At 41.1% G+C, this 13619-nt stretch overlaps 1 protein-coding gene across 1 annotated transcript in view; it reads left to right on the forward strand.

The window, feature by feature from the left end:
* The window catches only part of cux1b (cut-like homeobox 1b), a 162346-nt gene that overhangs the window by 112270 nt on the left and 36457 nt on the right, over positions 1-13619 (forward strand). The window contains exons 9-14 of the mRNA XM_053487087.1: positions 1854-1902; positions 2336-2440; positions 2537-2725; positions 4159-4217; positions 4775-4823; positions 6521-6617. Of these exons, the coding sequence (XP_053343062.1) occupies positions 1854-1902; positions 2336-2440; positions 2537-2725; positions 4159-4217; positions 4775-4823; positions 6521-6617 (548 nt within the window). The remainder of the gene's footprint in view (positions 1-1853; positions 1903-2335; positions 2441-2536; positions 2726-4158; positions 4218-4774; positions 4824-6520; positions 6618-13619) is intronic.

The following is a 13619-nucleotide window of genomic DNA, read 5'->3' on the forward strand; positions in this document are numbered from 1 at the left end:
TTTCTTAATTTGCTTATTTACGTTTCTTTCTGCTTTTTACAGTAATTCTTTACTACTTTGTTTACCTCACTTCACATGTCATTATTTATTTAACACATTTACTTTACTTAATTTTATTTTACTTTCTCGTTTTAGTTAAAAATCTACTTTACTAATATACTTTATTTTATATTACTTTATTATTACTTTAATTAATGTCATTTGCCGTCATACATTACCTACAGTAACTTACTTTATTTTCTTACTTTGGGTAAAACTTTATTTACTTTACACCTTTTGTTTAATTTACTTATTTACTTTCTCACCTTATGTAATAAAAATGTAAGTTTATTTATTTTACAATTTCACATCACGATCATATTTTACCAACTTTAATTTTGTTTGTTTTTTCTTTTTAAGCAAATACTTTACTTTACTCACATTATCACTTTACTTACCTTAGTAAAATAATTAACTTTACACAATTACTTTCGTTCTTTAGGTAAGACTTTATTTAGTTTACACACGTACTTACTATTACTTTATTTACTTTTCAGTAAATAAACAGTACATATTCATTGTTGCTTTAAACATCTTCCTTTACACATTTACTTTTCTTGTTTTACTTTACATGTAAACTTTACTTACTTTCTCACTTGATGCAGTACTTGCTTTATTTACTTTATCAATTCAATTAACTTCATACTGACTTTACTTTTTTTGACTTTATTACTTTATTTACTTGCTTGCTTATTTACTTTACTTCGCTTGGTAAAATGCATATTGTGTGCAGTGAATATTTCTGATTAGTTTATCGAAACAGGCCAAAACTTTTTCTCATTTCTTTTATCATTAAATGTGTACACCATTCAGCTTTTCTTATTTTTAAACACCGTTTGTCTGTGCCTTTGAAACTGCTGATGCCGATACTGATAAAAACCTGTTTCGACCCTTGTGTGCTAAGTGACATTTAAAAAAAAGCATCACATCAGAAAGTCATGGAGTTGTGTGTGCTCGAAGGACACAACTTACTAATGAAGGACACACACTAACTGGGATGCCAGTCGCACGGTGATGCCAGTAACACTGTGTCCTTCAGTAACATCCTCTATAAAAGTGTGTGTGTGTGTGTGTCTCAGCCCCTGGAGAGCTGAAAGTGAAAAGTCTCAGGCCCTTTCTTTAAAGCAGGTCTGTGTCACTACACCACCATGAGGAAATCTGAAGAACTGTTCTTGTTAAGGTTAAGCTAACCGAATGATGTTAACTCGTCAGGCGTTTGCAACAATATTGCGTCCGTTATAAAGGAGAGAACGATATTATATCAGATTAATGTGAATAACCCGGAGCCTAAAAAGTATATTGATGTAATCCCTGTGTTTTCCCCCGAGCAAGTCCAAGAGGCTTAATCAGGACTCCAGAGCTCACTGGATTATACTGAAACTGAGAGGGCTTAATGGGCCTTTGTGTGTGTGTGTGTGTGTGTGTGCGCGCGTGTGTGTGAGAGAGAGACTCTACCACTGACACAATAGTGTCAAATACTTGCAGATGTAAGGACTTACTTTCTTACACACACACACACACACACACACACACACACACACTGATCGAGGCTTGGTCTGCAGAAGCACACGCTCCAGTCCCGACTCTTTTTACATTTAACCTGCTCCCTTTTCCTACTGTACATCTTCATACTCATTTCAAATGTGTGTGTGTGTGTTTAAAGGGAAACTGCTGTTTATTCATAAAGAGAATGAATTACAATTTTACAAAATCAAGGATGTTGTTTAAAGCATCATTTTAAAATGAAATCTTAACTAATCCAAAAACAAGCTGTGCATCCGGTTTCATCGAGCGTACTTGTGCTTTCTCCTCAGAGCCGACGAGGTCGAGCTGGTCATGACCGACCTGGAGCGAGCCAATCAGGTAAGCCGCAGAGCCGTTATCTTTCAGGGTGCGAGTCATTAAATCATGACCTCATATCCTGACAGCTGTTCATCGGCTTAAGGCAGGAAGCTCTGACCGAACACACTTACATCACTTCTGCTATCGGAAGCGTTGTCAGAATTTCTGTATGTTATGAATGTCTAAGGAAGAAGCCTGTTTATATAGGAAGGAAGTTTTTTTAGCTTGCAACAAATCACTAATAATAAGATGTTTTAACCGTTTTTGAGTCACTTTACCATTTTTAGGTAAAGTGTATCATGTCAAACGACGATGTTGGCGCTTTACCAGACCTGTGACTCAGGTCATACACTTATTTAGTAACGTGTGTCTCCAGTGTGTGTTTAAGTTCATGTACGGTCTCATTTGTGGAATTTCGGGAAAATTTTAACGGGACGTCCTCCTGCATCCACAGAGAGCGGAGACCGCCGAGCGAGAGGCCGAGTCACTGATGGAGCAGCTCACGTCGGCTAACAAGTCCCTGCAGCTGGCCACGCAGATCCAGAAAGCTCCAGACATGGTACTGGCTTTAAAAGCTCTTCCTCGCTACAGGATTTTAGGATTTGTAAGTAGTTCATGGTCACTAATGTTTTTTTTTTTGTGTGTTTGTGTTTAGGAGCAGGCGGTAGAGGTGGTGTCGCGCTCCAGTCTGGAGGCCGAGCTGAGCGCTAAGGAGCGGGAGATGGTGCAGCTGGTGGAGGACGTGCAGAGACTGCAGGCCAGTCTGGCCAAACTGCGCGAGAACTCCTCCACCCAAATCAGCCAGCTAGAGCAGCAGCTCAGTGCCAAGAGTGCCACACTCAAGGTCTTCCTACAAACCCAGAACACACACACACACACAGACCACATCCATCCTGTACACTGAACTATACTATCTGTCAGTTCAGGTTTTCTTCTTATCTATTTGTAAAATAAGGGTATAAGATTAAGTTAATATCTGTAATAGATGGATATCATTTTTAACTCGCCCTTATTGCCCTATTTTGACTCCCCTTCACGTCAGTTCTTTGGTAACTCAAAGAACATCTGGCTCATGGGGGACAAGGTGTTCTTCTCAATTCGGTTCTATCCGAATGCAATGTTAATCATTATAATAAGAGCCGCAATGAAGTGGAGTTTTATATGTATTAAATATAATGTTTATCTCATTTCCATTTTCGCAATACAGCTCATGTCATCTAAATATTATGAAAATTTTCAAGTTATGAAAAAAAAAAAAAAAAAAAAAAGGGCTGGATTTTTCCCCTATCAGGAATAAGAGCACAAAGCCTCGAAAGGAAATAAATTGTAGAAAAATTAACAGGAAGATTAGTAAATTTATAGTTGCAATGAATACATATTAAAAACTGAGCTTTCAAACTAATTTATAAACATCACACTGTGAATTTTTGCTTTTTTTTTTTTACACAATTTATTATAATATTAAATATATAGGACACAATTGTGAATTATAAATTAATCAAGTTAAAGGTTTTTTTCTGTTAATAAGAATAAAAGTTGTTTCCCTTTTTTAAAAAAAAATAAAAATAGAAATCTATTCTTAATTTTTTTTTCTTATGACATAAGTCAATTAATTATTTTTTTAAAAAGAATACACATTTTCCCATTTATCACATAAAACATTATTTAAAAAAGTTAATTTTATTTTAAAGTAAAATAAATAAACTATAAGATAAATTAAAATGTGTGTTATATATAAATAAAAGATTTTTTTTAAGATACAATTACTTGTGAATAAAAAATTAAGTTAAAGGGGTTTTTTTTGGAAATAATTATGAATTTTAAATTAATCAGGCTGGTTTAATTAATTTTATTTATTTTTTTTTTTAAAGATGAAAGATTTTTACAAGTAGATGTTAAAAGCTGTTAGTCAGACACAGAAGTGCAGCATTAATACATTAACAAAAAATGCACAAAAATATAAATTGGGGGAAAAAAAATCAAGAGCGAATGAATTACATTTAATTCGTTCATTACATAAAAACACAATTAAAGTCACATGTGTCCTCAGACCCATAGGGTGTTATCTAACCCCTTGTCATTAAGCATGGGATGATGAGGGGGACTCTCCGAAGGGGAAATAGTAAGGGGAAGTCGAAAAGGGCAGACTAAAAACAGCACGCTTTTCCCATTAATAAAGCTCTAGAAGATTTGCATTAATGTTCGAGCTCCCCCTGTTTCTACTCTCATTTCTCTTTTTCTTGTTTGCTCCTCTCCGTGTTCCTGACGTATGCGCAGCAACTGGAGGAGAAGTTGCAGGAGCAGGCCGACTACGAGGAGGTGAAGAAAGAGCTGAGGTAGGCTTGGAGCTGCCTGGTTAATTTTTGCAGAGCGTTCAAACTGCAGGCGTAACATGCTTAATAAAGCGCAACTTATTCATTAGCCCTCCATCCACCCTCCTAGTTGTGCAGCGAAATGCCAGATCAGTCATTATGATTAATCAGCGGCCCTATTTAGCGTCTGTATATAAAGCTCGTGTTGAGCGAACAGGCGCTTGGGAAGCGAGGTTAGCCGTGCGTTAAGCCCTTATCGGTGCGCCGCTGATCTTTGATGGACGTCCAGCTTTCCTGACTCGCACGTGTTCGGTGAATAGACTCTTTATTCAAAAGATCGGCCGCGTTTTTTTGTTTTCCCGACCTGCCTTTGTCAAGTCCGTGTGTCTGACCGGCGTTCCCCAGCACGAACCGATCTGATCTGGCTGCAAACGCAGCTACGCCTCTGATTTCTGCGAATTTGCAGGAATAGGCTCGGAATGTTGGCACAATTGAGTGTGTGTCTACTTATTTATTTATTCATTTATTTGTGCGTGTGTGTGTAGATCTGGTTATTCCTGACCAAACTCTTTTCTTTTCAGTATCCTGAAGTCCATGGAGTTTGGGCCGCCCGACAGCGCTACAGCACAGGTAACTATAAAAGTGAGGCGCAAGCGTGTGAAAATCAGTCGATAAGGGGTCACTCGGATAAACGCATGGCTGAAAAAATCATAGAAAGGGCGTCACACCAACATCTCAACTGTACAGCGCTATTAGAAACCTACGTATTTTATTGTAATTAAATAAAGATGTTTGTTTTACATTGTTCCGACCAAGATTTCTCCAGTATATTCATTTAGAAACCTCTGTGGTCCAACTAGGGACCGTGGAGTTCAGTGGTGATTCCCATTGTTTTAATACCCAGTTTTACGACCGTGCCGGGATCCTGGTCAACATTCACACACTACATCCATACACTATAGCCAAATCTGTACATCTTTGGACTGTGGGAGGAAACCGGTACACCCGGAGGAAACCCTCCAAGCACGGGGAGAACATGCACACTCCATGCACACACAACCCGAGGCGGGAATCGAACCCAAACACACCCATACACACAGTCAACCAAAAAACTGTATACACCCTTCAGGTAAAGAAATATAGTATGACGGATATTATTATAATATAATAATAATGTTATGATATTATGACATCATATCAATATCTAAAATATAGCAATAAATTATCAACAGAATTTAGTATTAAAATGCTTATACAAGTTTTTCTTTTCCTAAAGTGTGTGTAATTTTTTTTTTGAGGTTAACGATATTCTCTGACAAAGTTTTAAATCCAAACACAGACCGGAAAGCAGATTCGAGAAAGAGCTCAACTTTTTTTCAGTGCTTACAAGGATATATAGGTTAAACAGTATAAATACACTTAGCTCGTAAAAGGTCTCTAACAGGACAAGGCAAGGATTAGACCAGGAACTGAACCTAAACAAAGTAGAGGAGATGTGTGACGCTGCGGGGAGGTGACGGTCCTTCTGACACTCACCTCATGACCCTGATGCTTCCTACGTCTTAACTTCATATTCGCATTATTGCAAAGCAGCTTTACAGAGTAAAACAAATTATAATGAAAATAGAAAAATGTGTTTAAAAAAAAAGAAGCGTAAATCAGAATGATCAGATTCTGAAAAACTCTGTGAGATGAGAATAGGAAGAAACCTTGAGAGGAACCAGACTCAAAGGGAACTCATCCTCATCTGGGTGAAATCAGACAGCAGGGATCGATCTGCGGTCGTATCGTGTTTTGGATTTTTACAAACAAATCTCTCTAAATGTACAACAGTGCAGAAGAACTTTTAAGTAAGCGCTGGAATCACCTTTGTCAGTGAGAGAATATTAATAATATTATATTACATCCATGGCGAGCAGAAAAGCATCTTTGAAAAGGAAAAGCACCAAGACCTAGGGGATCAACCGATATAATATTAATTCGCTCCTGCTTCACAGGATGCTGTGCTGCCTGCCAATGTGTAAATACTTTAGCGTGCTCCACCTGTAGGATAATAGAGGAACTGCAACATTTTACCACCTTAAATGTTTTGTTTTTTTCTCTTTTGTTTTTGTTTTTTTTAAGAGAAAAATGGGTTTTTGGGTGATATTTTTTAGCCCACAACTATGCCACAGTTTTAAAGTCTCTAAGATTACTTTTTTTACCTATAATCTTTGAAGGTATTATTAAAAAATAAAGTCATATGTCATTGGAGACAGCTTGATGGTTGGAGTTTTCCTTCGCACACCACTTTGTACTGAAAGCCTGCTTCTGCTATTCGGTCTTAGGACTCGTCTAAGCCTCTGGAGGTGTTACTGCTGGAAAAGAACCGCGGTCTTCAGTCCGAGAGCGCCTCACTCCGCATCGCCAACACCGAGCTGAGCGGTAAGTCTGGCCAGGAGGGCCCACACAGGCTTGAAAAAGGATACGCAAAACCTCGAAGTTATTTTTCATGCGGAATCAGAGCGTGTTTTCTTATAAAGTTGTTTTTAGTTCAGCTATTCCAGGAAGTCTTGGAGGTGGTGGGGGGAAAAAACATGGAACAGGTTAATGCTGTTAAAATGGAGGCACTTATTTTAAGCTGTTTTTGATGTCGGGGGGGGAGAGAGAGAAGAAAAATGGCCCACTTCAGCACTTTGCTACATTAGTCATGCCTCTTTTGATAATTGCTCATCAGCAGATGTGCGTTGACATTTCGAGCAGAACCGACTCTAGTAGAAAGCTCCTTCTCTTCTTCCTTTGTGCTGTCTCGATCAGAAATACACACACACCCTCTCTGGACACTTTATATGTTGCAATCAGCCAATCGTGTGTCAGCAGTGCTGTGTATGAAATCATGCAGCCGGTTAACGTTCACGCCGAACATCAGAACACGATGTAGGAATCAGTTGTTGGTTTACACTCCAGGTTCAGCATACAATACGTGTAGCACTGCGGCGACTCGACCGGCCGATATAATAACTGCACGATTGCTCAGATGCACAGGTGTCCCTAATAAAATCTTAAAGAGGCACTTGTACCCTTTTATATGCTTTAATCTTCTACCCTGGTTTGATCTTTGTTGTCATGCTTGTGCATCATCACCTTAGTCACTTTACACATCCTACTTCAGGTTGCAGATTTTTTGGTTTGAATATTTTTTTAAATATTTTTTTTTTTAAACCGGTTGTGGTTTACAAGCTCTGACATTTAACGGTGTCGGTTTGCATGCACGAGTGGATGAGAAAAATGTTAAGAGCGTTCGCTTTGGGGCTGCATAAACAGGATATTTACATAGCGCTCAGAGCCTCGCATAAAATTACCATAATTGACAGGTCGCTCCGGCCCAACCTCATCACGTCCCTCTAATTTAAAGCGCCCTTTGGTCGTAATTTTTTTTTTTTTTTTTTAGCATACCTTAAATGGATTTGTTGATTATTCTGATTAACATCCACTTTTCCTAAAAGAGATACTTTAAGGTTATTTACTTCATAGAAGGTTTTTTTTTTCCCCCCCGTTTTGCCAGGTAGGGTCTTCCGCACTCGAACATAACATAACGTGAGATCTGTGGCAAAAGCCCTTAAAGTCTACGTCGACCCGCGTTAAGATCTAAAGTGTGCGATTTCAATTCGACCTAAAGGTGGCATTGGAATATTTAATCGGTTCACATATGAGGTCATGCTATGAATATTCACCGCTTTAACACGTAACCTTTATTAAAGCTGTGCACTCAGTTTTCATGTTCAGGTTTTCTTCATGATTCCTGTCCCCCCTTTTTTCTTTTTCCTTTTTTTTTATTATTCAAAATGAGTTTTATTGTGTGCACTTAACAACACCTAAGTGGTTTTACTTGAATAGTTTTTATATACATCATGTATATGCACAAGAGTCACGAAGACTTCATCTTCAGAGACTGTTTTGTGTTATAATGAGCTTGAATCCCGTCAGCCGCGTAGGAGGAGGAACAGGAACGGACATTCAGAAAGTCAGAGCTGTCCACAAGAGTCGCGCTGCTCAACAGCTCAAAGACTGGACTTTTTCTCTTTCTCTTTTTTTTTTTTCCTAATGCACCTGTTCTGCCTGTCCTGGCAGCGGATCTGGATTTCATTGTCACTTGAAATGACATGCATGGTGGCTGTTATTGTGTCAGAAGTCTTTGTCCTACCATGCTGCTGCTTACAAGAAAGGTGCAAACTACAAATGCATGGGCGGTTTGTCTGGGGGGCTTGGCAAAAAAAAAAAAAAAATCATCTATTAATAGAGATTTATAATCTTTTCACTTTTGTTTAAAAAAAAAAACAGAAGAGGAACACCTTGTCTTTTGTCAGACCCCTTTTTTTTTTTTTGTTAACTCCCCCATAATGCATTTTGTTTGCCCTTTCTTGTAGGGTCAGCCAGCCAGAAAGTGAAAGAAGAGACCGCGCCACACGTCCCCACCTCTGCCAACTCGGCCCCGCCCCCTCCCGCCCCTTCTCCACTCCTGGGTCGCACAGGAGCAGGCCCGAACTCTGCCGGCCCGCCCCCAGAGTCGCCCACTGCTAGCAGCGCTAACGGCGGACATGCTTTCTCACCGGCGCTGGACATCTACGGTTCCACCTTCCCCCTGGCGGGTAAGGTGGCCCTGGGCTCGTTGCTGCAGCGCCAGCTCATGCACACCTTCTACTCCAAAGCGCTGCAGGACTTCGGCCACACCCACTACACGCCCCTGGCTCTGGTGCCCGCTCCTCCGCGTCAGCCCTGCGCCAGTCCGGATACCAACGGCACGGCACCGTCGCCCAGCCGCTCAGAGGGCGCGGGCAGCGCCTCCGAGGGTGAGGACATGGACACGGCAGAGATCGCACGCCAGGTCAAAGAGCAATTGATCAAGCACAATATCGGGCAGCGAGTCTTCGGGCACTACGTCCTGGGCCTGTCGCAGGGCTCCGTCAGCGAGATCCTGGCCCGGCCCAAACCCTGGAGCAAGCTCACCATTCGTGGCAAGGAGCCCTTTCATAAGATGAAGCAGTTCCTTTCTGACGAGCAGAACATCTTGGCGCTGAGGAGCATCCAGGGCAGGCAAAGAGGTGAGGAATACTTTATTTAAACTTATTTATTTTATTTATTTTTAAATAGCTCGAGTGGCTTTTTAGCAGCATGCCATATCAGGCACCGGCATCACCAATGTTGTCTTTTATAAATTATGTATTGCTAGGAAGGTGGGTAGTCCTGTCACTATGGGAGGGGCATCATCCACACACACACACCATACTACTCCCATTCATTCATTATCACATTCTTCCTTCAACCACAGTGATTTAACCTTTTCTTTACTGCTCTCTACCACAAATCCTAAACGAGAGACAAATCTTTACAACCATGCTCCTAATAATCAACTTGAGCTACACAAACCCACTATATACTATATGGGGATGAGTCAAAAATTCCGCAGTTTGGCTGTAGAATTTATTATAATTAACCTTTAAAAGAGGAAAATACATAATTCCTCGACATAATCTCCTTATTTTTTGATACACTTTGTCCATCTGTCAATAATCTTTCAGGTCCCCTCATTAAGAAATGTTTTAGGCTGAGCTGTGAGCCACGAATGCACCGCTGTCTTCACTTCTTCATCAGAAGTGAATCTTCGTCCGTTTTAAGGCCGCTTTCAGGGGACCAAACTGGTGAAAGTCTAACGGACTAAGATCAGGACTACAGCGAGGATGCTTTAACACCTCAAAGTCTTAATGTTGATACAGAATGTCGACGGTGTGGGCAGAAGTGTGCGGACGTGCATAGTCCTTTGGATAGCAGTCCTCTGAGTTTAGTCCGAAGTTTACGCTTCAGCTCTTTAATAAGCATCCCGCTGTAACAAGCACTTTTGACCGCTGAACCTTTTTCTTGATAATGTTCCATTTCCGACTCCTGTGAATTCCAAAAAACTGTAAGAATAATTTTCCAAGCTGATGGCTGACTTTTGAACTTTTTCTTAGTCTGCGATTGAGGACGTTTCCGTTCCATACTCTGTCATTTACTCTCAGGCTCGTAGTGATGAATCCATGTTCCGTCACCTATAATGGTTCTCTTTCCCGTTACTTAGAGCATTCATCCAAATTTTGCTTGCAGATATCCAAACACTTCTGTTGATGCTTTACTATGAGTTTCTTTAGGTACTGTACACCCTCAGACCACAAAATAAATAAATAAAATCACTGCTCGCACCACAGTTACAAAGAAACAGATGGTAACACTTTCACTCAAGCTCAGCAGTGACTGGGGAGACAGTAGCATTTAACTGAAAAGTGCTGATAAGACAGAAATTTTTATAAGTTTTAAGTTTGGATGATTTTTGACTCACCCTCTTATAACATTGAAGAATGTTCTCTGTAGCCGGGTCAGAAATTATTAATCGACAAATCAGAGTTGGTGCCACTTTGGTACCAAGCATGTGATGTTATCATGGTTTGAGAAAACCGAAATCGTCTTACAAGTTACAATATTACCCGGGTCATAATAAGCATTCTGAAGAGACAAGTACACCGTGTACCATATACAGTACCATGATGAAATGGTTTCTCCTCCTGTGTGTATCGATTCAACTGTCAGTTTAGATCCTTCACATCTTTTCCATCACGCCTCATTTCCGCACGACCGAGCTTCCGATCGTCCTTCGGGCGCCACCGCTCGTCCTCACCGCACTCTAATCTATACCGAAACCTTTTACTGATCAATAGTATTGACCAAAGAAGGAAGGTAACACGCCACCGTCGGCTCGTTCCACGCCACCTACACCAGTCTGTCCTGACCTAGGATCAGTTTTGTTATCAAAATTGTTCAGACTGATCTGATGTTAAAATGATTTCAAATGTAAAGGTTCTGAGGTATTGAGTCAGGAACTGAGGCTAGGAGTTTCATCGGATTGCTTTTGATTGGAGAACTTCTTGGAGTCGAGGCCTTGGTGAAATTACTACGCTTGACTAGAGAAATGGTTTAGTAATTTTAGTTTAGTCTATCTTCAAATTTTTCAAATGTTTGAAAATGTTTTTTTCTGAAGAGTCGGCGATTTCCGAGATCTGAATTATAAACCGAGTTTCCAGCCATGTTTGCATGTAGAAATGTGTTTCCTTTGACAGTGTTTTATTTGAAGAGAATGTTATCCCAGTCCTCATTTCAACAACGTAATTTCAAGTCCTCAAAGGACAAGCATGCCTTTGTAGGTTAGTGTTAACCTACAGTATGAACTGACACAAAACATTGTCAATAGTTTTTTGTTAAATTGTTTGTTTGTTTGGTTCGTTGTTTTTGGTGTGGAACTTTAAATCCAGTCCATTGTCAGATCATTTCCAACCCGTCCTCCACTCCACTCTCCTGGCCGTGTTAGCGTTCCAGTCAACCACACGTTACCTTTTTTCATCTTGTCGTCCATTTTTTCTGTCGTTTATTTTGACAGAGAGCCCAGGCCAGGCCCTTAGCCGCATGTTTCAGGAAGGCCCGAAGCGGAGAGCCGGCTCGGAAGGCGCCCCGCGGACAGGTGTGTCCCCTAGTCCATTTTATTTTCCAAGTTTATTAGATAGCTAAGTGTTGGCCAAAGTCCTCAGGTAACCTCCCTTTACCTTTCGCGCTCTTATAAGTGGTATAGCTATAGCCTTGGTGTTCAAGTATAGGTTTGAAACTGAAGCTTGTGTCAGTGGTTATAAAAGTGCTAGTTTCTACAAAAGGATAAACTGAATAGAAAGAAAAATAGCAGACCTTGATATTGAGTTGACTTTTAGTAAAAAGTACTCTTTACTATCCAGTTTTGCATGGTGTTTAGCATCAGGTGGCGTGGAATTTTAAGGACAACCACGATCGCATCTGTGCCTAATGTATAGCACAGAAAAACACGTAGGGTTTTTTATCCCTTTGTGGGTTCTTTTCCGCGGTGTGCAAATGGATCACAGGCATCTCCAGCACAGCGCTCGCCACACTGACTTGCCTGATTGACCTCAGGCCAAACTCCCAATATATAATTTAGGTATTTTAATGAGGGCCCATTTGTGAGGGCTGGGTGGCGTCAAATAGCCCTTTCTAACAAGCGGGTGTTACCCAAATACCTTACTCGGTCAAATAAACATACCAGTTTGTTCGTTTGGTTTTTCACTAGTGGCCCAAAACTAATATTTGAAGCCACAGAGAATACTTTTAAACCGTGATGAAAGCATATTGTTGAATAGATGGCATGGAAGAAGCGACACCATTTTAAGGAACTCTGGTGGCTGACTTGAGCATGGCTGGATTCCACCTTACATAGAGCCTGGTACTTCTAAATCACACCCTGCATCATCGTGGATGTTACCACAGAGCACACATCTTAAAGTGTCCTAGAAAAGGAGAGCAGTTAGATGTTAAAGCAGTAACAATCAATACAGTTGTTCTCCTAAAGGTCACAATTGCAATCCTGTTTCTATTGTTGCTACTTAAAGCATTACTGTTTGAGAACATTCTGATTGAGCTTGCTGTTCTCTGGCCTTATCTTTTCCTCTATTTCGCCTCCTTTTTCTAGGCAACATTACCACCCGTATCCGCACACCCGAAAGTGGCTCCGACGAAGCCATCAAGTCCATCCTCGAGCAAGCCAAGCGTGAACTGCAGGTCCAGAAAGCAGGCAAGTCTTGAACACTAGTTATCCCCCAGAAACTTCCCCATCAATTCCAAGGAAATGTTATCCTAACCTTTTTTGTTTCTTCCATTAAGCAGCTGACACATCCCTGCCTCCGTCCTCATCCAGCGGAGGAAGCGGAGGTTCAGATGAGGCCATCCGCTCCATCCTAGAGCGGGCTCGGCGTGAGATGGAGGCCCAGCAAGCCTCACTGTCTTCTTCGTCTTCATCGTCGTCATCGTCCTCTATCTCCTCCTCCCTCTCTCAGTGCAATCTTTCGTTATTGTCACCCAAAGTGTTGGCACCGTCACCACTGGGCGCCCCCCTGACCACCTACAGCCCTCTGGTGTTGGGCCTGAAGAAGCCTCCTCCTCTGCTTCCTTCTTCATCCTCCTCACCCTCCTCACCCTCTCCGTCCCCTTTACTTGACTACAGCAGCATTAAGAAGGAGCGTCCAGCATCTCCAAGCCAGGATGGAGCCTCCGGGCCTCAGTGGAGGGAGCAGTGGTGGAACAATTCGCAGCAAGAGCGTAGAGGAACTGGGCTGCCTGATGAGAACCACAGCCTGGAGGACTCCAAGGAGGTGAGAGACCCTGTTTGATTTTGGTTTTGGGAGGTAGCAAACTGGTTTCGAGTATGGCGAATGGTTCTAAGCGATGTGCATGGCTATTGGAAGTCAGTGAATATGAGCTACTTGTGCATGACTAAGTAAAAGCTTGTGTTGGTCATACTTATGCATGACTAAATTTTTCTGTAACAGGGCTAACTGGTAGCCCAGAGCCTCCATTGCTTTT

This window comes from Clarias gariepinus, chromosome 25 (assembly GCF_024256425.1).
Source record: "Clarias gariepinus isolate MV-2021 ecotype Netherlands chromosome 25, CGAR_prim_01v2, whole genome shotgun sequence".
Taxonomy (NCBI): Eukaryota; Metazoa; Chordata; class Actinopteri; order Siluriformes; family Clariidae; genus Clarias; species Clarias gariepinus.